This window comes from Oncorhynchus mykiss, chromosome 17 (genome assembly GCF_013265735.2).
Source record: "Oncorhynchus mykiss isolate Arlee chromosome 17, USDA_OmykA_1.1, whole genome shotgun sequence".
Classification (NCBI taxonomy): Eukaryota; Metazoa; Chordata; class Actinopteri; order Salmoniformes; family Salmonidae; genus Oncorhynchus; species Oncorhynchus mykiss.
In genome coordinates, this window is record NC_048581.1 from 43,270,969 (window position 1) to 43,297,151 (window position 26,183).

The 26,183-nt window shown below is 41.5% G+C and overlaps 1 protein-coding gene across 8 annotated transcripts in view; it reads right to left on the reverse strand.

The window, feature by feature from the left end:
* Positions 1–19,359: 19,359 nt before the first annotated feature.
* The window catches only part of LOC110493834 (RNA-binding protein 39), a 29,386-nt gene continuing 22,562 nt past the window's right edge, over positions 19,360–26,183 (reverse strand). For 7 of the 8 annotated variants that reach the window (XM_021568342.2, XM_021568338.2, XM_021568336.2 and 4 more), the window contains 6 exons: positions 22,106–22,310; positions 21,875–21,961; positions 21,499–21,619; positions 21,215–21,320; positions 21,056–21,134; positions 19,360–20,170 (listed from right to left, as the gene is read on the reverse strand). In XM_021568342.2, the coding sequence (XP_021424017.1) occupies positions 20,067–20,170; positions 21,056–21,134; positions 21,215–21,320; positions 21,499–21,619; positions 21,875–21,961; positions 22,106–22,310 (702 nt within the window). In that variant the 3' untranslated portion in view covers positions 19,360–20,066. The remainder of the gene's footprint in view (positions 20,171–21,055; positions 21,135–21,214; positions 21,321–21,498; positions 21,620–21,874; positions 21,962–22,105; positions 22,311–26,183) is intronic. The other variant, XR_002469195.2, reaches the window with a different exon arrangement.

The window sequence follows — 26,183 nt, forward strand, 5'->3', positions numbered from 1 at the left end:
CAGTCAAGGACATTCAGAGGTCACGAAGCCACTCCTGCGTTACCTTGGTGAACCTCCCAGTCTGAGAACCTGTTCCAGAGCGCTCAGGACTTCAAGGATCTTTCCCTTGATCCTGACTAGTCTCCCAGTCCCTGCAGCTGAACATTCCCACAGCATGATCAAATCAACGTTTATTTGTCACATGCGCTGAATACAACAGGTGTAGTGAAATGCTTACTTACAGGCCAACAGTGCAAAAAAGGTATTAGGGTGAACAATGGGTATGTAAAGAAATAAAAACATTGAGGTAGTATGTAGATATGGTTAAAGTGACTATGTATATGATGAACAGAGTAGCAGCAGTGTAAAAGAGTGGCTGGTGGGTGATAGCCCGGTTAGCCAGTGTGGGGACACTGGTTGGTCGGGCCAATTGAGGTAGTATGTACATGAATGTATAGTTAAAGTGCCTATGCATATATGATAAACAGAGTAGCAGCAGCGTAGAAGGGGGACACACACACACAATGTAAATAGTCCGGGTAGCCATTTGGTTACCTGTTCAGGAGTCTTATGGCTTGGGGGTAAAAACTGTTGAAGCCTTTTTCTCCTAGACTTGGCACTCCGGTATCACTTGCCATGCGGTAGTAGAGAGAACAGTCTATGACTGGGGTGGCTGGGATCTTTAAATTTTTTTAGGACAGCCTGGTGTAGAGGTCTTTGATGGCAGGCAGCTTAGCCCCAGTGATGTACTGGGCCGTACCCACTGCCCTTCTCCTCCGATTGCTCAGTTTGGCCGGGCCGCCAGTTATAGGAAGAGTCTTGATGGTTCCAAACTTCTTCCATTTAAAAATGGTGTTCTTGAGGACCTTCAATGCTGCAGAATATTTTTTTGGTACCCTTCACCAGTTCTGTGACACAATCCTATCTCGGAGCTCTGCGGACAATTCCTTCGACCTCATGGCTTGGTTTTTGCTCTGATGTGCACTGTGTGGGGTGTGTTTTCAAATCCTGTCCAGTCAATTGAATTTACCACAAGTGGACTCTAATCAAGTTGTAGGAACATCTTAAGGAGAATCAATGGAAACAGGATGCACCTGAGCTCAATTTCAAGTCTCATAGCAAAGAGTCTGAATACTCAAGGTTTTTATATTTTTAGATGGGGGGGGGGGGTTATTTTACCCAATTGAGAATAAGGCTGTAGAGGGAAAGGCGTCTGAATACTTTCCGTGTTTGTGTGGTATCATGATTGGTTACGTTTTGATTCAAATGTATTTTGTCAAGAACAGATTGTCTGAAGTGAATCCCACATTGATGAAAATACCTTGATACATGCTACCATGTCACTAGCAGTGGCCAAGCTTGATCCTCCAAGGTGTTTTATGATTTAATTTGGACGGTGCACAAATCGGCATGATGTTATTCCTCTCGGACAACTCGCTGTGTGATAACACCCGCATTCCACCCACTCAATTATATCATACATGCATGACTGGTGATCTCATTTTTTTATGTCAGGCCTTATCTCAGTGATGACCATGCTTGTAAACTAAGCTATTTGAACAGGTTATGGTTTATCGCTGTTGACAGAAAACAACAAGACTTGTCACTGCACATGGACTATACGCTTCCGGGGATCTGTAATATAGCCATTTTGAATAAATGTTAAACTTGGTACTTAGCCATTTCTTGTCAGATGTTTATTTACCAAATATTTTAAAATGCCAAATGAAAAAATCATCTTCCCAATACTTTCAGGTTAACATTACTGTAAATGTTTGGAATAATTGGTTTCTTCATGCCTAAGAAGCCTATAGTGGGAAATGTTTTTTTTTAATTACCAATGCTAGTACTAACTATGTCTTTAGTAGATTACTTGTTAAAAACAATTGGTATTTAACTGTCAAAATATTTTGTCTTTCAGGTTGGCACTTCCCCTTTCTAAGTTGTTGTATGTGTTAACATTTTTATGTACACTAGAAGCAGGTTTTTTTATTTTGTAAGGGTTTGATTTCTTGTAAACAATTTTAAGCCGTTTATGTTTTGTAGAAGGATTGCTATGTAATTGTTCAGGGGAACTGAATTGAGCCATGTCATTTGCATGGGGGAAAAAAATATGCTGCTTTGTCACAACGAGATGTGACGCTCAATTGAGTGTAGAAGTCAATAAATCATTGATTTCTGCACGCAGGTTCTGATTATATTTGGAAATAAAGCTATTTTTATGCACATGAATGGTTGGCTCAGTCTCTCAGTATTCCAGAGGTTTTCAATTCTCAATGCTGCACAAAGATTTGTGAGTTTTCCTGTATACATTACTCTTGTTGTTGCCAGGGCAGTTCACCTGTTTATTAACCCAACAACTTAATAGGAGCTATAACACCGGAGCTTATGGTGTACACAAGGTACGTCATTTAGCAGATTCTCTTATCCAGAGCGACATACCCACAACACCGGTGTTGCAAGCACCCTACTGGAACGACTGAGCACCCTGGGATGGCCTGTACCCTGACATAAGACATCCCCAACATGATTATTCCCTGTACTTGTCCTAATGTTTGAGTACAGGACTGGTGTACTGTAGAACACTAGCTGTTTTGAGTCCACTCTTGATGAGATCAGTCTCGCCCCCAAATTGGCACATGCTCTTTCCATCAGCATAGTCTGTAAAGAGACCTCTGGGCAACTATGAAGGTGGGGAGGGGCTGCAGTTGCTCACGGGTCTCTGGGTAGTGAGGTCTCTTTACAGACTATGCTGCTGGAAAGAGCATGTGCCAATTTGGGGGCGAGACTGATCTCATCAAGAGTGGACTTAATGCATAGTACATAGTGAACCATTTCAATAACCAAAAACACTATGTCCTTGACTCGCCTCTTGACAGCAGAAAATTATTTTTGTTTGTGTAATTCTACACATTTTGCAATACGATGGAGAGAAATGTTTATCGGAGTGAGACTGATTAACAAGATCAATGGGAGGGAGGCCTCACAGATGGTATTTCGACCATGATTACTACGTTTAGATGGCTGGCCGCTAGACTCATTTGCAATCTACGAACATGTAACTGACATAAGAGAAACTGCTGAACCACAACCAAATGTTGAAATTGCACCTTGTGTATTCTATTATTCTAACAGTCAGTTGAGACCCGACTGAGTTTGGGGGAATTGATACGAGGGCCAGTTGCCCATCCCTGTGATACGACTTGATATTTTTTTTTGTCACAATCTTTGAGAGTAGGACAGGTGTTGTGAACCTGATGTACTTCCACCACAGGACAGTAGCTGTTTTACGGTTAGTCTATAGATAGACCTAACCTCTGAAACAGCACATGTTCTTACCTTGCTGCTGGGATGGTTTTGTATGACACTCCCAGCACAGCTGACTGTGAGTAGCTGTGTTATTGACACCCAGACAGAATGGGGAAGCATGCTGGTACCTGTTTCTGATGCTGTGCTGCGGGGGAAAGCGCTGGTTGAAGATGTTTCATGTAATCACCCTTTCAAATAGTAAGACCATTTAATGAAAATCCTTATTGTGGGATGTTTTGGCAAATAATTCAGGATCGTTCATCTAAAAAATTATCATGCTGCGTTTCTTGGATCGTGTCCCTCTAATTTGGTCATTGCCTCATTCAACCTGTCTGGATTTCTCGTTTTAGATTTGTTTTGAGAGTTTTGGGGACGCACTGCATTCGACGTGGATATTTTTGGGCGGGGAAAACGCAATACTGCCAGGCACACTTTGACCAAATCAATCAGGTCTACTCACTGAACCATTATATTAGAATATAATTGTATAAGAGTGTTTCAACATCTTTCCCAAAGTGTTGAACTTGAAACATTGAGGTAGACAGGCTTTGTCTTGACTCAAGTACAGCTTCGTTCTTATTACGTTTCACAAGCTGTTCTTGATTTTTCTCACCCAGGCCAGAATTTATTCTGTAAGCTGGTGCTGTCTGATATATGAACAGGAAGTCCGGGATAAAAGATGAGAGCTCCCCCCCCCCCAGAGTCAAAGGGCAAATGAAGATGGATTCCAGGAAATTACACTGAAGTTGGAGCTCTTTGTGGGGATTGCATTCTCAAATGAAGTTCAACGGATTCGTAATCTAGGGTCGCCACAGTCGCTCATTGAACTAAACACGATTAGTTTCAATGTAGTCACTCACTGACTGCATTAACTATCTATAGTGAGCTCATGCCATGGGGTATCACAGCATACATTTGAGTTCTGGTTTGCCTCCAGTTCCCATATGCTGCCAGAGCTATTTTGGATTTAGGGTGGTTTAGTTTCCATGACAACAACCAACTGTAGTGGGGCGAAGGGGATGATACACCAATAGTCCTTTTTTATTTACTAGAGCTCCAAAAAACATTGGGCAGCAGGTAAGCAGTGCATCAGCTGGTCTAATGGCAATTAAACAAATGGGATCCACATGGCTAAAATGTGTGAGCTATAGCTATCCTTTCCTCCCAGTGTTGGGGGCAGGTTGCCTGGGTACTGACTGCAGTTCTCCCACAGTCATTGGCAGCCTTTTGTCTCCATTCAAAAACCAAATTCCATACAACCTCTGACACAGTCAGAGACATTCCTTTCCCGCACAACAATGAGGGCTTTTGTGTGCACGCTGCCCTGTGTTTTAATTTCATTTGTATTATTTTGGAACTTGTTGCATGGAAAATGTAATCATCTTTCTGGTGGATTTGCTCCATTTGAAAATGCTCAATCCCAGCTGTACTAGTGTCTTCCCCCAGAAGTCAAGGACAAAATAACCAATTGCTTTGACGCACCTGACTATCTTTTGTTGAAGTCTTAACGTAATTGTTTTTATGTCTGTTTTTTTTTGTTGGTGAAAATATGAAGAAACTCCATTATATTACCAAGAGGGTATACAGAAGCCCAATGAAGCCATGTTTCCTCTACTATTTGGACTCTTAAAGGGGTAATGTGCAGTTACTATATACCATTTTTAGATTTATTAATTAATGATATGCACACATTGATTCTTGAATAATATAACTTACAAATGCCTCATGAGCTTTGTTCAACTGTCGTACCCCATCAGAACCCCAAATATAAGCTTGTTTTACTCAAATGTTTGTAAACATTGCAAATGTAAACAAACACTGTACAGCCTCAAAACATGGTAAAAACTATATTTTTGATATCATGGATGGTCAGTCCTTGCATCCATAGCATAGGTCTTGGCCCATCACAGCTTTTTACCAAAACAGAGGCAGGGTGTCACTTTGTTATTGTTTCAACTGAGGATTGGCCCTTTTATATTTTATTATTCTTTATTTATTCAGGGGGGAAATCCATTGAGACCAGGGTCTCATTCCTAAGTGTGCCCGGATCACAGCAACACAACAACCAATACAATGTAAAACAAAACCGCAATCAATACAAAACACAGCATTTAAGAAAAACAGTTACTTTCCTAAACTGCCCAAGCGGCACCCAAACATCCAATTGTTCTGCAAATTGTTTCAGCAGTGAGGAGCAGTACAACTAAAAGTGATTTTCCTTCATTTGGTTAGGGTAAGGGCTAACCCTAACTGGCAGGAAAGTTGACTGTACAATCTGATTCCTGCTGTTCAGGGAAGGCCAATTTATAACGTTTTTCAAATGTTAAATCCTTGTCAATCCAAAATCCCAGACAGATATTTATAGGCAGGAACCCGATTGATGGGAGAGCCAAAATGTGAGCAAAGGCATCTTAGAAAGGAATAATGAAGGAACCATGCTTCTACATAATTTTTTACAATGAGAGTACAAAGTAAAGAATATGAAAATGGTTACCTGTTAGCATTTTTTGAAACCTCCCAATTAACCCAGAAAAAAACACATGTATAACCTTACCACCAGTAACCACTTACAAAATGAGACCTAAAAGTTTTTGAATTTCTGAATTTGTTAACTGTTTCACTAAGTTAAAATACATCAAAGAAATAGTGCAACATTTTGGCAACTAAGCCCTTTTTTTTACTAACCCAGAACCAGATTAACTCATGGATGCCCTTTGTATGTCCCAAAGTGCACGTCTAAGCCATTGATAAATGACTGGAAGTCTCCAGGAACATCTAGCTTACTCCTCTCAAAGGCAGGGAAAATACCTTCTTACTCCTCTCAAAATCTGGGTGGATAGCACTTTGTACTTTTTTTTTATAAGTATACACTGAGTATACAAAACATTAGGAACACCTGTTCTTTACACGACATATACTAAACAGATGAATCCAGGTGAAAGTGATGTCACTTGTTAAATCCACTGTAATCAGTGAGGATGAGACAGGTTAAAGAAGGATTTCTTTTTAAGCCTTGATTCAATTGAGACATGGATTGTGTATGTGTGCTATTCAGAGGGTGAATGGGAAAGACAAAATATTTAAGTGCCTTTGAACAGGGTATGGGAGCAGGTGCCAGGCGCACTGATTTTAGTGTGTCAAGACAGAAAAAAGTCTCCACACACTTCCAGTCAGATGCAAATTAATTTTAATATAGCTGCGCTTTCGGTCAGTCGACCTTCAACAGGGCATATCTCCACAACCAACAGTGGGACAGATAAGGCCACATTGCGAGGCAGAGATAATTGCAGAGACCTGTGATAATCTGAATGGCCATTAGGTGTCATATCAGATAGAAATACAGGATGGAACAGAACATGTTATAGATGTATTTCTACGCATATGTCTGTACGCATATGTAGATATTCCATTAAAAATCTGTCGTTTCTAGCAACAATAGTCATTTACAACATTAACAATGTCTACACTGTATTTATGATCAATTCAATGTTATTTTAATGGACAAGAAAATGTGCTTTTCTTTCAAAAACAAGGACATTTCTAAGTGACCCCAAACTTTTGAACAGTAGTGTATATATACATAAAATATCTTCCCAAACCTTTCCATAAGTCCACACAAGTTTCTTCAACTGTCTTCTGACTGTGGTCAGAGCGATGTCGATGTGCTGTTATTGCCAGCAGATTACAGATGGCCTTTGCTGAGCGCTCATCATCTTCATCCATTAGTGAGTCGATCACTTAAATAGTCTTGCTGGAAACGGAATACCATGTAAAAATGTAAAGCATACAGTAAATACCAGCAGTCGATTTATTTAAACATTATTTTTAGCATTATTAGGCCTACTTTACAGTATTGTAGCCTACTGTACAAAATGTGCTTGTGCCAGTTTTCATGCAAAAGTTGCCATTTATAAAATGAGAATTGACATGAGAATGTACATCTGCTGCTAGTTTAAATATTGTATTGCATTTGCAAGCTGGCAAGTAAATAGTCCTATTGTGTGCAAAAGCTTATTAATAAAAAACTAAAAACAGGAAAACACATTAAGAATGCAGCCATTTGCCAGAGAGTGAAAATCTGTGTTTTATTTTTAGAAAAATAATTAATAATTAAATAATTAAACATATTTTTCTTGCATAACTATTGCAGAATAAATTCCTTACCTTTTCTGGCCTTGATGGGTTCCTATTCCCAAAGGAGTCATAGCCTACAAAAAATTAGCATGTGCATCTCTCATTTAATTTGACCTAGTAGCCGAGTAAATGGATAGTCTATATGTATTTCAAGTTTTGCAATATCATAGGCAGCGCGGTTTATAATACCGTTATACTGACACATTTAACAGGTGAACAGTTGATATTTTACATTGAAGTAGTCCTATGTATGCTACTAAGTATTGTAATTGCGTTGTTTGTAGCCTGTGTTTACACACCTCGGACTGGAACATGGTCAGCAGATAATACGCCTGAATTAACAGGGTGAAATGATGAGACAGAGAAATATTAGTAGTGTTCAGTAGTAGGCTCCAAGATGTATTAAAATGTTGTTTTCTTTTGTTAATCTTTTTAATCAAAAGCAGCAGTAATATAATACTTTGGATGGCTCCATAAAATAGCCAACAAAATAAAACCAGAAGTACATTTCTGCGTGCCGCTCCGGCCGCCATGAGTGGCTCGCTTGTGGGTGTGCTGACAGCATATAGCAGCACGTTCGATTGTGCGTCAAGAATTCAGCTTAGCAAGTGTCTGGTTATTAAACGGGGCAAATAGTTTAATCCATTCTCCGTTTAATTAATTTATTCACAGGTAAATAGTAGTACACTCTAAACTGCTCTGTCGACAAACAGACTTTGTTGTCCTGTCTCCAATCATCCGTGTGGATGGGAGAACCTATTCAAGAAAGCAAATACATTTTGAAAATGTAAAAAAACGTATACATTATTAGCTAGCTCGGTACAGTGCAGGCCAAATCGAATGAGCTGCTAACGTAGCTAGCTAGGCAATGTTACATACTATATAGATAGCTAGCTAAGTGAATTAAATATCACCAGCTACCTAACTTCATATTAGCTAGCTATCTTGATGTATTTATTATTGTAAATTAAAAACACAAACTCCAAATGCATTTGTAGGTAGTTACCTAACAGCCATGGAAGAGGGTGAAAGGATAGCAGCTCCAACTGTCAAAGAAGGGAGAGAAGGCTTTTCTGGATAGGACAGGTACTTTTGTGTAGTTCCAGTCCCTAGAAAAAAAACTGAGGACAGAGATAATAGCAACATAATATTCAGTGCTGTCTAATACGAGAATACTGAAGCTTGTTTCTTGTGATGTTTTCTTTCATCAGATTACAGAAAGCCTGCCTGCAGATGAAGAGGTCCCAATGAAGAGCAGTGGTTCTCAGTCCTGGTCCTGGGGTCTCAAAGGGGTGCACATTTTTGTTTTTGCCTTAGCACTACACTAATAGTCCCCGCGATATGCAACTGTTCAGGGAAGTCAGGAACCAATACACAAAGTCAGTCAGGAAAGCAAAGGCCAGCTTTTTCAAGCAGGAATTTGCATTCTGTAGCTCTAACTCCAAAAAGATCTGGGACACTGTAAAGTCCATGGAGAACAAGAGCACCTCCTCCCAGCTGCCCACTGCACAAAGGCTAGGTAACACGGTCACCACCGATAAATCCATGATTATCGAAAACTTCAACAAGCATTTCTCAACGGCTGGCCATGCCTTCCTCCTGGCTACTCCAACCTCGGCCAACAGCTCCACCCCCCCCCCCCCCCCCCCCCCCCCTCCCTCCGCAGCTAATCGCCCGAGCCTCCCCAGCTTCTCCTTTACCCATATCCAGATAGCAGATGTTCTGAAAGAGCTGCAAAACCTGGAACTACCGCATCCCCATACTGTTTTTATTTATTTACTTTTCTGCTCTTTTACACACCAGTATCTCTACCTGCACATGACCATCTGATAATTTATCACTCCAGCGTTAATCTGCAAAATTGTACTTATTCGCCTACCTCCTCATGCCTTTTGCACACAATGTATATAGACTCTCTTTTTTAAATGTTTTTTTTTCTACTGTGTTATTGACTTGTTTATTGTTTACTCCATGTGTAACTCTGTGTTGCTGTCTGTTCACATTGCTATGCTTTATCTTGGCCAGGTCGCAGTTGTAAATGAAACTTGTTCTCAACTAGCCTACCTGGTTAAATAAAGGTGAAATAATATAAAACATTATAAAAAACACAGCTGAATCAAATTATCAACTCATCAAGCTTCAACTGGTATCTATGCATTCATTTGTGATGCTATCCGTGATATGACCCTGCTGTTGTCATGTGCATCTATCTATCCAATGTTATACGATATATGATTATTTTAGTAATCCACAATGACCTGGTGATGATAAAAATGTAATGATGACATTATCTTCCATATTCCTACAGATACCTTGAGATTCTTTCAAAACGATTGCCTACAGTTACAACACAGAGTTGCACATGGAATAACACTGCATGGTTGGGTGCATTGTTGCGAGTGTGACCAGGGACACTCGAGTTGAAAGTCCGTGTTGCCCAGCAACAGCCCCAAAACATCACTGCTCTAGAGGAGATCTGCATGGAGCCTTCGCCAGGCCAAAATACCAGCAACAGTGTGTGAAAACCTTGTGAAGACTTACAGAAAACGTTTGACCTCTGTCATTGCCAACAAAGGGTATATAACAAAGTATTGAGATAAACTTTTGTTATTGACCAAATACTTATTTTCCACCATAATTTGCAATAAATTTATAAAAAATCCTACAATGTGATTTTTTTTTTGTGTGTGATTTAGTGATTTTTTTCTCTCATTTTGTCTGTCATAGATGAAGTGTACCTATGATGAAAGTTACTGGCCTCTCATCTTTTTAAGTGGGAGAACTTGCACAATTGGTGGCTGACTAAATAATTTTTTGCCCCACTGTACCTGAGTGTCTGGTTAGACTGTAAGCTCTCCTTCGACTCACATTAAGCATCTCCAAACCAAAATTAAATCTAGAATCGGCTTCCTATATCGCAACAAAACATCCTTCACTCATGCTGCCAAACATACCCTCGTAAAACTGACCATCTACCGATCCTCGACTTCTGTGATGTCATCTATTAAATAGCCTCCAACACTCTACTCAACAAACTGGATGCAGTCTATCACAGTGCCATCCGTTTTGTCACCAAAGCCCCATACACTACCCACCATTGCGACCTGTATGCTCTCGTTGGTTGGCCCTCGCTTCATACTCGTCGCCAAACCCACTGGCTACAGGTTATCTACAAGTCTCTGCTAGGTAAGCCCCGCCTTATCTCAGCTCACTGGTCAGCATAGCAGCACCCACTCGTAGCACGCGCTCCAGCAGGTATTTCTCACTGGTCACCCCCAAAGCCAATTCCTCCTTTGGTCGTCTTTCCTTCCAGTTCTCTGCTGCACATGACTGGAACGAATTGCAAAAATCTCTGAAGCTGGAGACTCACATCTCCCTCACTAGCTTTAAGCACCAGCTGTCAGAGCAGCTTACAGATCACTGCACCTGTACATAGCCCATCTGTAAACAGCTATCTACCTACCTCATCCCCATACTGGCATTTATTTATTTATTTTGCTCCTTTGCACCCCAGTATCTCTACCTGCACGTTCATCTTCTGCCGATCTACCATTACAGTGTTTAATTGCTATATTGTAATTACTTCGCAACCATGGCCTATTTATTTCCTTATCTTACCTCATTTGCACTCACTGTATATAGACTTTTTGTTTTCTTTTGTTCTACTGCATTATTGACTGTATGTTTTGTTATTCCATGTGCAACTCTTGTGTTGTTGTATGTGTCGAATTGCTACGCTTTATCTTGGCCAGGTCGCAGTTGCAAATGAGAACTTGTTCTCAACTAGCCAACCTGATTAAATAAAGGTGAAATAAAAAAAATTCAACAATGCTTGATAATGTATGTGATATCAACAGAGAAGTATATTTTCTGGGTGATTTAAATATTGACTGGCTTTCATCAAGCTGCCCACTCAAAAAAAAGTTTTAAACTTTAAACAGTGCCTGCAACCTTGGATCAGGCTGTCAGTCAACCTACTAGGATAGTTACAAACAGCACAGGAATGAAATCATCAACATGTATTAATCACATTTTTACCAAGGCTGCAAATATTTGCTTTAAAGCAGTATCCAAATCCATAGGATGTAGTGATCACAATATAATAGCCATATCTAGGAAAGCCAAAGTTCCAAAGGCTGGGCCTAATACAGTGTAGAAGAGGTCACACAAGAAGTTTAGTAGTGATTCATATGTTGATGATGTAAGAATATTTTCTGGTCTGTGGTGTGTAATAAGGAGCAACCAGACGCTGCACTTGACACGTTTATGAAACTACATATTCAAGTTACTAGAAAGCACGCACCCTTTAAGAAAATTACTGTAAAAACTTGTAAATCTCCTTGGATTGATGAGGAATTGAAAAATGGTATGGTTGAGAGGGATGAGGCAAAAGGTATGGCAATTAAGTCTGGCAGCCAAACTGATTGGCAAACGTACTGCAAATTAAGAAATCGTGTGACTAAACGAAATAAAAATAAACTACACTATGAAACAAAGATAACTTATATAAAGAATGACAGTAAAAAGCTTTAGGGCACCTTAACCTTTTATAACTAGGGGGCAGTATTTTCATTTTTGGATAAAAAATGTTCCCGTTTTAAACAGGATATTTTGTCACGACAAGATGCATATAATTGACAGCTTTGGATAGAAAACAGTCTGACGTTTCCAAAACTGCAAAGATATTGTCTGTGAGTGCAACAGAACTGATGTTACAGGCGAAACCCAGATAAAAATCCAATCAGGAAGTGCCGCATTTTTTGAAACCGCCTCATGCCAATGACTCCTTATATGGCTGTGAATGAGCTACGAATGAGCTTACGTTTTCTGCGTATTCCCCAAGGTGTCTACAGCATTGTGACGTCTTTTTACGCATTTATGTTGAAGAATAGCCCTGTAAGTGATCACATTTAGCACATTTAGCATGATGGCTCCCGCAGAAAATCTTGTGTAAAGTACACAAGTAGCCATTTTTCCAATCACTTCTTATGAGAAACCAATTGTCCCGACGGATATATTATCGAATTGTTATGTGAAAAACACCTTGAGGATTGATTCTAAACAACGTTTGCCATGTTTCTGTCGATATTATGGAGCTAATTTGGAAAAAAGTTTGGCGTTGTAGTGACTGCATTTTCCGGTCGATTTCTCAGCCAAACGTGAAGAACAAACGGAGCTATTTCAGCTACAAAAATAATATTTTTGGAAAAAAAGGAACATTTGCTATCTAACTGGGAGTCTCCTGAGTGAAAACGTTCGAAGTTCTTCAAAGGTAAATGATTTAATTTGATTGCTTTTCTTATTTTCGTGAAAATGTTGCCTGCTGGTAGCAAAGCCTAGCCATAGCATTATGCCATGATAAACTTACACAAATGCTTGTCTAGCGTTGGCTGTAAAGTATATTTTGAAAATCTGAGATGACAGTGTGATTAACAAAAGGCCAAGCTGTGTCTCAATATATTTCATTTGTGATTTTAATGAATAGGAAGATTTTCTAGGAAGATTTATGTCCGCTGCGTTATGCTAATTAGTTTGAGGCTATGGTTACGCTCCCGCATGCGGGTTTGAGAGTCATGAGAAGTTAAATGAAATTTGGGGAAAAAAAGCCAACTAGGCTCCTTCATTTATTGAATCAGATAGCTCATTCATCACAAAGCCCACTGATATTGCAAACTACTTTAAATTAAGAGCCTATTTGGTTTAGCCAAAGAAAAAGTCAGGAACCTTCCCGCTGGCCATGATTGGCTGAGATAATGAGTGGGCTGGACATGCTGAGAGACGAGTTTCAGATTGTTCTGTGGTGTAGCACCTTGTGTCTCTAAAATGAGCTGCTCGTTATGCATAGATAATCCTTCTACTACAGTTTGTTTTAAGATATAACGTTAGCCATTGTTTGGTTCTTATTTTTCTGAGAAAATAACCCATGGACACTAGAGAAGCTTGTAGTGGAAATTTCCTGTATTACCAAATCATGAGAAGCAAACCACACACCAGACAGAGTTATCATAAAGTCCATCTTTAATTTTATATGACCTCCATCACAACCCTGTGACTCTCAGATCAATTCAGTGTCTATAAATGAATTCTCTGAGAGTGCTTACACATTGCAACTGAGATCCTTTATAGCAAAGACACACATAGCCAGACAGCATTGGCCATAAATTATAGTTCAGCTTTGTCTCCTAAACTATGTTCTTATCTCGCTCTTGGTACCACTCAGGACCAACACCATTACCTCACCCAATGGCATATATCAAATACACCCCCTCCTGGACAAGATCACAGAGAGACAGTGACTGGCACACAGACATTGTGGAGCCAAGAGATAATTGGTTCCCCCTCAATCATCCATTCACATGGTTTAAAAGATACGTTTCTGTGGCCCAAGTAACTGAACCCTGACAGAGAACAGATAACTGCAAACGGCCAACACTATAGTACAACAAAATACATTCTAAATGACAAATATCTCACAAGCATATTATGAAAATTAAACATATTATCTATGTTACCCAACTAATTCTAATTCTACCACGACAAGCTTTAACCAAGTTTAATTATTTCCAAAGGTTCTGTACAGCTGTAATTCAGACACTTCAACATTTGTCCCACTCAGATATATATCCCACTTAAAACACTCCTTCTTCTCTCCAATCCTTACATCTTATGGTTTAACAGGAAAATAGTAACAAATCCCAAACCCTTATTACTCCCTTCAGGTGACCTGTCCTCACCTCCTGACCTCAACCCCTCCTTCACCTAATCCACAGATGTCCATCTGTCTTTCCTGTATCAAGACAGTTCTCTGCTCCCGTCCCCAACACATTCCAACACATTCCACAGCTATCTGTCTTTCTACAGAGGCCGAGCCTCTTTCTCCTTTGATTCTATGCTTCTTTCCTATCATTTATTTAATATCTAAATGTTCAAAATGTTGAATCCAACACCATAGAGAACTGCAAATATGTTGCTTCTCAATAAAATTGCTGCCCTGAATTTATCAGGCGCTATCGACAAAGGTCAGTGTGAATAAGTTGTGGTGGACTACTTTCTGGAGGATGATCGTGCCATGCTGACTCTCTCTGACTCTGAAAATGAATCAGACGATGAGGAAATCCCTGATGTAGGTAAAAAAAAAAAAGACATTGTATGCTCTTCTGTGATGATGGTGGTGGGGAAGAAACGACAATCAACAGTGTTGTTGTCAAGGAAGAAGTTGACCGAGTTTTGAAATTAGTGGAACACACCGGGCCAAACAAGCTGTGCAAACTTAACGGAAACAACACAGGACGTCTTATTTAATGAAAGGGGTTGCAGTCTGCCGTGAAGCTTTCATTCATGTAAATGGTAAGAATCTAGCTACAGTTTCAGATATTATACGTTTCAAATTTAGTCAGAAAGTTGTTTTCATTGCATGTTAAGGCTTGCTGTTAGCTAGCCAGCTGGAGTTCGATGGCTGGCTTGCTAGCTAACATTAACATTGAACCTAATTTATTTGGTTAACTTTAGCCATGACAATAGGTTTGTATTGCTAGTAGTGTTACTATATGGCTTGGGATTATAGTTCATTTTTTAGATAGCTAATGTTAATGTGACATGTCTAAACACAATACCCCAATTTAAAGCTTGCTGTTAGATAGCTAATGTTAGATGAGGTTAGATGGCTGGCTTGCTAGCTAACATTAATTTAAGTGTACGAATTATGTGTAACGTTAATGATGTTGTCTAAGACTGTCATTTCGCATTGCTAGTCATAGCCTAATGTTAGCTAACTAACATTGAACCTATTTGGTTAACTTTAGGTCAGTATGACAATCGGTTTGTATTGCTATTTAAAGCTTGTTGCTGACGTTAGATGGCTGGCTAGCTAACATTACATGTATGAAGTGTGTGTAGTGATGTTATGTCAGAATGCCATTTCACATCTATTGTATAATAATGCTAAAATATTTGTATCTGGAATTTGTCTTTCAGCATCAGTAGAACACGCCTGATTCTCCTGCACTGGTCATACAAGGAGAATGGTCTAATGGCTCCCATCAAAAAGAGAGCTGGCCCAAGAAAGCAAAGGCAGCAGTGCAGTCATCAACTACATGGACCATTTCTTCACCAACTACGGAATTGGGGAAACACGTGTTGACCTGAATTGTGATAACTGCAGTGGCCAAAACAAGAACAAGTTTGTGCTCTGGTATTTGCCTGGGGGACCATGCACAAGCTGCACCACAGTCTGGACCTTCACTTCAGGATCACAGGCAACACCAAGCAGCGCTTCAGAAAGACCAGAGTGAACACTTTGTCTGAGATTGCTGGTGTTGTTTAGGACAGCACTGTGACAGGGGGCAACATCCCACAGCTGGTTGGACTGGAGGATGGTACGGTGCTGCCACAGATCAAGCAGTGCAAGCACTTTAGGTGAAAATCATTTTCATTGCATGAGGTTATTCTTCTTATCTAAACTCGGGAGGTCAGTTGATGTTGTTCAGGGTTGTAATGTCTTCTGATTTTTGTTGTTGTTATTCACTGTTTTACAGCTTCGATGCTCTGAAGCCTGGTGTTGTTGCTGCGCAACGCTGACATCCTACCTTCCATAGACAGTCTGCCTGTAAAAGCACCACCTGGACTTGACACAGCTAGAAGATCAGGGAGTTTTGCGACGAAAGGCTATGGACATCACATGCTCTGCACCAAAGTCAAGAGCAGGATAGAAACAGGCTCTCCAAATCTAGATTCCCTTGTTCATGTGTGGTTCGGACTTACCAGTTTTTCTATTTTTGTATTTATTATGGATCCCCATTAGCTGCTACCAAAGCAGAAGCTACTCTTCCTGGGGTCCATCAAAATAAAGGCAGCTTATACACTTTTAAAACATGGCTTCATTGGTGCCATTCAGACTGTTTTTAAGTTGAAACAACCGACTATGATAGCTGAGGTTCATAGCTAGGTTCTGAACTAATATTTATACCAATTTTTTTTATACCATACACAGATCAGCTACATACACTACATGGCCAAAAGTACAGTTGAAGTCAGAAGTTTACATATACCTTAGCCAATTTCACAATTCCTGACATTTAATCCTAGTAAAAATTCCGTCTTAGATCAGTTAGGATCACCACTTTACTTTAAAAATGTAAAATGTCAGAACAATAGTAGAGAGAATGATTTATTTAATATTTTATTTCTTTAATCACATTCCCAGTGGGTCAGAAGTTTACATACACTCAATTAGTATTTGGTAGCATTGCCTTTAAATTGTTGAACTTGGGTCAAACGTTTTGGTGAGCCTTCCACAAACTTCCCACAATAAGTTGGGTGAATTTTGGCCCATTCCTCCTGACAGAGCTGGTGTAACTGAGTCAGGTTTGTATAGGCCTCCTTGCTTTCACATACTTTTTCAGATCTGCCCACAAATTTTCTATGGAATTAAGCTCAGGGCTTTGTGATGGCCACTCCACCTTGACTTTGTTGTCCTTAAGCCATTTTGCCACAACTTTGGAAGTATGCTTGTCCATTTGGAAGACCCATTTTGCGACCAAGCTTTAACTTCAAGACTGATGTCTTGAGATGTTGCGTCAATATAGCCACATAATTTTCCTACCTCATGATGCCATCTATTTTGTGAAGTGCACCAGTCACTCCTGCAGCAAAGCACCCCCAAAACATGATGCTGCCACCCCTGTGCTTCACGGTTGGGATAGTGTTCTTCGGCTTGCAAGCCTCCCCCTTTTTCCTCCAAGCATAACGATGGTCATTATGGCCAAACAGTTCTATTTTTGTTTCATCAGACCAGAGGACATTTCTCCAAAAAGTACGATCTTTGTCCCCATGTGCAAACTGTAGTCTCGCTTTTTATGGCGGTTTTGTAGCAGTGGCTTCTTCCTTGCTCAACAGCCTTTCAGGTTATGTCGATATGGAACTCGTTTTACTGTGGATATAGATACTTTTGTGCCTGTTTCCTCCAGCATCTTCACAAGGTCCTTTGCTGTTGTTCTGGGATAGATTTGCACTTTTTGCACCAAAGTACATTCATCTCTAGGAGACAGAACGCGTCTCCTTCCTGAGCAGTATGATGGCTGCTTGGTCCCATGGTGTTTATACTTATGTACTATTATTTGTACAGATGAACGTGGTACCTTCAGGCGTTTCTAAGTTGCTCCCAAGGATGAACCAGACTTGTGGAGGTCTACAATTTTTTTTCTGAAGTCTTGGCTGATTTCTTTTGATTTTCCAATGTCAAGCAAGGCACTGAGTTTGAAGGTAGGCCTAGAAATACATCCACAGGTACATCTCTAATTGACTCAAATTATGTAAATTAGCCTATCAGAAGCTTCTAAAGCCATGACATCATTTTCTGGAATTTTCCAAGCTGTTTAAAGGCACAGTCAACTTAGTGTATGTGAACTTCTGACCCACTGGAATTGTGATACAGTGAAATAAGTGAAATAATCTGTCTGTAAATAATTGTTGGAAATATTACTTGTGTCATGCACAAAGCAGATCTCCTAACCAACTTGCCAAAACTATAGTTTGTTAAAAATAAATGTATGGAGTGGTTGAAAAACAAGGTTTTAATGACTTCAAATGTATGTGAACACCCCTTCGAATTAGTGGATTCGGCTATTTCAGCCACACCCGTTGCTGACAGGTGTATAAAAATTGAGCACACAGTCATGCAATCTCCAAAGAAAAACATTGGCAGTAGAATAGCCTTACTGAAGAGCTGTGACTTTTAACATGGCACTGTCATAGGATGCCACCTTTCCAACAAGTCAGTTCGTCAAATTTCTGCATTACTAGAGCTGTCCCGGTCAACTGTAAGTGTTGTTATTGTGACATGGAAAACATCTAGGAGCAACAAAGGCTCAGCCACAAAGTGGTAGGCCACACAAGCTCACAGAATGGGACCGCAGAGGGCTGAAGTGCGAAGAGCATCTGTCCTCAGTTGCGACACTCACTATTGAGTTCCAAACTGCCTCTGGAAGCAAAGTCAGAAGAACTGTTCGTCGGGAGGTTGATGAAATGGGTTTCCATGGCCGAGCAGCCACACAAAAGCTTAAGATCACCATGCGCATCACGGTGTAAAAGCTCGCCGCCATTGGACTCCGGAGCAGTGGAAATGTGTTCTCTGGAGTAATGAATCATGCTTCAACACCATCTGGCAGTCCAACGGACAAATCTGGGTTTGGCGGATGCCAGAACTCTACCTGCCCGAATGCATAGTGCCAACTGTAGGGTTTGGTGGAGGATAAATAATGGTCTGGGGCTGCTTTTCATGTTTCGGGCTAGGCCCCTTAGTTCCAGTTAAGGGAAATCTTAACAGTAATGACATTCTAGACGATTCTGTGCTTCCAACTTTGTGGCAACAGCTTGGGCAGGCCCTTTCCTTTTTAGTGTAGATTGGAGGGAAATAAACCATTTTATCAATTTTAGAAAAAGGCGTTAGTGGAAAAGGTCAAGGGGTCTGAATACTTTCAGAATGCACGGTAAACCAAATAATCTATTAATAAAGTAAATGTTTGCCTGCCGTGGCCTGAAGCCAATACTTCCAAATTATACAGCAAATAAAAAGGGGTTGTCGTCACCATAAAAAGGTGAATGGAGGGCTTATCCCAGGCAGACTTTCACACCCGTGCAGTTTTATGAAAGGTCTGATAACAGGAAACATACCATGCGCCAAGTAAATAAATCTCAATAATTTTGTACATGCGTAGACTTCAGAAATGGAACAAGCAGACATTCAGAAATTGAATGGTTATAATTGAGGCACCATGACATTTTTGCCCAGAACCTGGTTGCCTCTGCAAGGAGGCAAGTGGATATTCCAGCAAGAACAAATATTACTCAGTTTAATATTCTTAAATATTTGTGTGTATACCAAATGGGAGGAGAATAGAAGTGTGCTACGAACAGTATTGAGCAAGTAAAGAAACTGGATGACTTTAAAATACATTTTAATCAAGGTCTTTACAAAATCAAATCTTGATTAGAAAACAGATACTGAAAAACCAAATGTCTCTAAATGAGCACAACTGAAATCAGTCATTACGTTTTCAGAGCTCATGGAGCTTAAAACATTGAATAATATTCTGATGTATAATTGAAACTGCAATGTTCGAATTGTATTTTTTCTCCAAAAATAATCAATATCCTCTTTTCTTGTGTCTGGGTGTCTTAAATTGTACACTTCAGGGAAAACATGCCCATCAAAGCGATCAAACACAAGACATTGTATGAACAAGAATACATTTTACAAAAGATAAAATGGTAAATTGTCCAGATCCACCAATAAACTCTTCAGGGACTATAATCCCTTTATTAGACTGGCTGAAACTCCACCAACAAACTCTTCAGGGACTATAATCCCTTTATTAGACTGGCTGAAACTCCACCAACACTGTTGGATGTGGCTACGCAAATAAAGCTTTGATTCTTTTCGCCACCAACGTAAGGAAAGTCTCGACAAAAAAGAAATGCACTGAAAAAAATAAAATCTTACTTCATCTACTAACAAAAGAAAAACTAACTGCCATAACTTGCAGGAATGAAAAACAGACCATCGACAATAAAATGTCAAACTTTTAAAAAGAGAAAATAATCAATTATACAGTGTCCAACAAATCAGTTTGTGTCTCGCTGTGAGATCATCGGCGAGCAGGAGGGATCAGGAGCTGGGTAGCCGTCACAGAATCAGGAAAAAGGTTGTGATATGTCGGGAGAGGGACGTATGCCGCTGTGATCATTTTACCTGTGAAGAAAATTACAGTTCAGACAAAACATCTTCATAAACAATGACTGCATCACTGACAATTTACAGTCACCAGCCAGTTCATTAAGTACACCACGTCGGTCCCAAAAACTGATCGCTCCTACAGTGAGTCACATTGCCGTGGCAATCAGACAGGCATCCAGTTACTTTTGTTTGAAAGTTAGAAATGGATAAAACGAGGGCCTAAGAGACTGAGCGTGTGGTATCGTCGGTGCCAGGCGTACCGGACCCAATATCTCAGAAACGACCAGCCTCCTGGGATTTTCACACACGACAAAAGACATTGTCGACGGCAGTCCTGTGGGTGAAAACAGCTCGATGAGAGGACGAAGGAGAATGGCAAGAACCGTGTGAGCTAACAGGCGGGCCACAATTGGACAAATAACAGCGCAGTACAACAGTGGTGTGCAGAAAGGCATCTCGATACACACAACTCGTCGATCCTTGCTTGGGCTATTGCAGCAGAAGACCACACCGGGTTCCCCTCCTATCAGCTAAAATGCACACGTTCACAAAAACTGGACAATTGGGCGGGAAAACACTGCTTGGAATATGACAGCAAGTTCAGTTTACTTCAGTGGCCTGCACAGTTCCCAGACCTCAACCCAATAGAGCCTCTTTGGAATGAGATAGAACAGACTGTTTGCAGCATGAATGTACCACCATCCAATCTGCAGAAACTGATGCCATCGCGGCAGCATAGACAAACATCCATGTGGAAGGTTTCCGACACCTTGTACAATGCCCCCCAAAATTCTGGCTGTTCTGGAGACAAAGGGAGATGCGACACAATACTAGATGGGTGTACCAAAAAAAAACTGTCCGGTGAGTGTATAACGAGTACCAGTCAGTCAGTTCTCTTACCTGCAAAATATCGACCATGTAATGCGTTTACTGCAGCCATGGCAGCAGGAATGGTTGGACATTTCACATACACGTTGCCCTAAAAATAAAAACAATAACTTTAATTTCTATTTAAGATTGCAACCATTTCGAAACCATTCAACTACACTTAAGTCTTACTTCAGTGGAATTCTTATCGACGTATATGTGCACAACTCCTCCATGTTTGTTGCATTCCTCAATGACATCATGCTGAATGTCAACATCCCAGCCTGGGTCATCTTCACTGTAAAACCAGATGGGAATTCATCACCCACAAGGGACTAGTGATTGGGACCAGTATTTGGGAACAAATATCATCTTACGGTCAAAGAAGTGTATGGTTTGTGTACTTTCAGCAGCTGGCCCCACTTGGGTTACAAAGATGCTGCATTGAACAACTAGATTAATAGTTCAATACTTACGACTGAGGGTTGAACATGTTAGACAGCTGGAAACAGTGTGTAGCAAGTGGCTGGGATGGCAAGTTCATAGCTGTATTCATGTTCATATTCATGTTCATGTTCATAGCAGGATTCATGGCAGCTAAAAAAAAAAAGTAAAAATACATCATATCACACTAAACTAACTGAACTTTATTCGTGTTTAATGTGCATGTCAAGCCAGCCCAGTTCTGAAGCGATTCTCACAGACCAGCTCCTCGCATCATATCAACCAATCATAGCGTCTCACTGGCAAAATCAACAGATTCAATCAATGCCGGATAAAACATGCCATTTCCAAATAGCTCAGAGAAAAAGAGCCATGGCAGTCAGATGGGCTTGTACATCCTTTTATTACCTGATACAGCAGCCATGGCACCAATAGCAATGGCCCCACTCATCTGTAGGGCTTGCTGTGCGGCTGGAGGAATTTGCAGTCCCGTGCCTGAAAGATATTGGGCTCGACATTTGTACTTGTTCACACTTTATAAATCTGTTCTGAAGTGAAACTATAGAATCATGTATAGTACATGATTTAAGTATTATTTCAAGATTCTGTGAATACAGGGCCTGGGCTCTCAGGCTTTACCTTCAGCCAGTCTGGCCATGAGCTGCAGGCGCCCGGTGGTGCCTAGGTCAATGCCCGTCCTCTCCAGCTCGTCACTGTCCAGGAATGAACTGGCGGTGGAGGCATCTGTGCGCTCCGTGACATGGCCCACCTTCATGGGCCGGCCGGCCAGCTCAAACCCGTTCAACTGCTCCAGGGCCTTCTTGGCACACTCTGCGTCCGAGAACTAGGACACAAATGCCACTTAAATGACTTACATAAACACCAAATCAGGGTTTGTACAGACAATTTTTTTTTTTTAGGGGTGGATCGGCTTAATATTGCGGAACGATTGTTGCTTCCATCAATGTAATTGTCAATCCCCCCCATATATTTTGGGGGGTAAATAAATAATGATATATACAGTGGGGCAAAAAGGTATTTAGTCAGCCACCAATTATGCAAGTTCTCCCACTTAAAAAGATGAGGCCTGTAATTTATCATAGGTACACTTCAACTATGACAGACAAAATGAGAAGAAAAAAAATCCAGAAAATCACATTGTAGGATTTTTAATGAATTTATTTGCAAATTATGGTGGAAAATAAGTATTTGGTCAAAAACAAAAGTTTCTCTTTGTTATATACTCTTCGTTGGTAATGACAGAGGTCAAACGTTTTCTGTAAGTCTTCACAAGGTTTTCACACACTGTTGCTGGTATTTTGGCCCATTCCTCCATGCAGATCTCCTCTAGAGCAGTGATGTTTTGGGGCTGTTGCTGGGCAACACGGACTTTCAACTCCCTCCAAAGATTTTCTATGGGGTTGAGATCTGGAGACTGGCTAGGCCACTCCAGGACCTTGAAATGCTTCTTACGAAGCCACTCCTTACGAAGCCACTCCTTCGTTGCCAGGGCGGTGTGTTTGGGATCATTGTCATGCTGAAAGACCCAGCCACGTTTCATATTCAATGCCCTTGCTGATGGATGGACGTTTTCACTCAAAAGCTCATGGCCCCATTAATTCTTTCCTTTACACGGATCAGTCGTCCTGGTCCCTTTGCAGAAAAACAGCCCCAAAGCATGATGTTTCCACCCCCATGGTGTTCTTTGGATGCAACTCTATGTCCTCCAAACACGATGAGTTGAGTTACCAAAAAGTTATATTTTGGTTTCATCTGACCATATGACATTCTCCCAATCTTTTTTTTACCTTTATTTAACTAGGCAAGTCAGTTAAGAACAAATTCTTATTTTCAATGACGGCCTAGGAACAGTGGGTTAACTGCCTTGTTCAGGGGCAGAATGACAGATTTGTACCTTGTCAGCTCGGGGATTTGAACTTGCAACCTTCCGGTTACTAGTCCAACGCTCTAACCACCTGCCGCCCCTCTTCTGGATCATCCAAATGCTCTCTAGCAAACTTCAGACAGGCCTAGACATGTACTGGCTTAAGCAGGGGGACACGTCTGGCACTGCAGGATTTGAGTCCCTGGCGGCGTAGTGTGTCACTGATGGTAGGCTTTGTTACTTTGGTCCCAGCTCTCTGCAGGTCATTCACTAGGTCCTCCCGTGTGGTTCTGGGATTTTTGCTCACCGTTCTTGTGATCATTTTGACCCCACGGGGTGAGATCTTGCGTGGAGCCCCAGATCGAGGGAGATTATCAGTGGTCTTGTATGTCTTCCATTTCCTAATAATTGCTCCCACAGTCGATTTCTTCAAACCAAGCCGCTTACCTATTGCAGTCTTCCCAGCCTGGTGCAGGTCTACAATTTTGTTTCTGGTGTCCTTTGGTCTTGGCCATAGTGGAGTTTGGAGTGTGACTGAGGTTGTGGACAGGTGTCTTTTATACTGATAACAAGTTCAAACAGGTGCCATTAATACAGGTAACGAGTGGAGGACAGAGGAGCCTGTACAGGAATCAACATCAGGGGAAATTTCAGAGTGACAACTAAAAATACAACGTCGTAACATTAAACATTCTTGAAAATGCAAGTGTCTAGCCTGCAAAGTAATGTCATACTTTCCAGGTCCATACCCAAACAGTTCGAACTACTAATTTTGAAAATTACTCTCTCCAGAAATAAGTCTCTCACTGTTGCCGCCTGCTACCGACCTCCCTCAGCTCCCAGCTGTGCCCTGGACACCATTTGTGAATTGATCGCCCCCCATCTAGCTTCAGAGTTTGTTCTGTTAGGTGACCTAAACTGGGATATGCTTAACACCCCGGCAGTCCTACAATCTAAGCTAGATGCCCTCAATCTCACACAAATCATCAAGGAACCCACCAGGTACAACCCTAACTCTGTAAACAAGGGCACCCTCATAGACGTCATCCTGACCAACTGGCCCTTCAAATACACCTCCGCTGTCTTCAACCAGGATCTCAGCGATCACTGCCTCATTGCCTGTATCCGCTACGGAGCCGCAGTCAAACGACCACCCCTCATCACTGTCAAACGCTCCCTAAAACACTTCTGTGAGCAGGCCTTCCTAATCGACCTGGCCCGGGTATCCTGGAAGGACATTGACCTCATCCCGTCAGTTGAGGATGCCTGGTCATTCTTTAAAAGTAACTTCCTTACCATTTTAGATAAGCATGCTCCGTTCAAAAAATGCAGAACTAAGAACAGATACAGCCCTTGGTTCACCCCAGACCTGACTGCCCTCGACCAGCACAAAAACATCCTGTGGCGGACTGCAATAGCATCGAATAGTCCCCGTGATCTGCAACTGTTCAGGGAAGTCCGGAACCAATACACGCAGTCAGTCAGGAAAGCTAAGGCCAGCTTCTTCAGGCAGAAGTTTGCATCCTGTAGCTCCAACTCCAAAAAGTTCTGGGACACTGTGAAGTCAATGGAGAACAAGAGCACCTCCTCCCAGCTGCCCACTGCACTGAGGCTAGGTAACACGGTCACCACCGATAAATCCATGATTATCGAAAACTTCAATGAGCATTTCTCAACAGCTGGCCATGCCTTCCGCCTGGCTACTTCAACCTCGGCCAACAGCCCCGCCCCCCCCGCTGCTCCTCGCCCAAGCCTCTCCAGGTTCTCCTTTACCCAAATCCAGATAGCAGATGTTCTGAAAGAGCTGCAAAACCTGGACCCGTACAAATCAGCTGGGCTTGACAATCTGGACCCTCTATTTCTGAAACTATCCGCCACCATTGTCGCAACCCCTATTACCAGCCTGTTCAACCTCTCTTTCATATCGTCTGAGATCCCCAAGGATTGGAAAGCTGCCGCAGTTATCCCCCTCTTCAAAGGGGGAGACACCCTGGACCCAAACTGTTACAGACCTATATCCATCCTGCCCTGCCTATCTAAGGTCTTCGAAAGCCAAGTCAACAAACAGGTCACTGACCATCTCGAATCCCACTGTACCTTCTCCGCTGTGCAATCTGGTTTCCGAGCCGGTCACGGGTGCACCTCAGCCACACTCAAGGTACTAAACGATATCATAACCGCCATTGATAAAAGACAGTACTGTGCAGCCGTCTTCATCGACCTTGCCAAGGCTTTCGACTCTGTCAATCACCATATTCTTATCGGCAGACTCAGTAGCCTCGGTTTTTCGGATGACTGCCTTGCCTGGTTCACCAATTACTTTGCAGACAGAGTTCAGTGTGTCAAATCGGAGGGCATGCTGTCCGGTCCTCTGGCAGTCTCTATGGGGGTGCCACAGGGTTCAATTCTCGGGCCGACTCTTTTCTCTGTATACATCAATGATGTTGCTCTTGCTGCGGGCGATTCCCTGATCCACCTCTACGCAGACGACACCATTCTATATACTTTCGGCCCGTCATTGGACACTGTGCTATCTAACCTCCAAACAAGCTTCAATGCCATACAACACTCCTTCCGTGGCCTCCGACTGCTCTTAAACGCTAGTAAAACCAAATGCATGCTTTTCAACCGATCGCTGCCTGCACCCGCATCCCCGCCTAGCATCACCACCCTGGATGGTTCCGACCTAGAATATGTGGACATCTATAAGTACCTAGGTGTCTGGCTAGACTGCAAACTCTCCTTCCAGACTCATATCAAACATCTCCAATCGAAAATCAAATCAAGAGTCGGCTTTCTATTCCGCAACAAAGCCTCCTTCACTCACGCCGC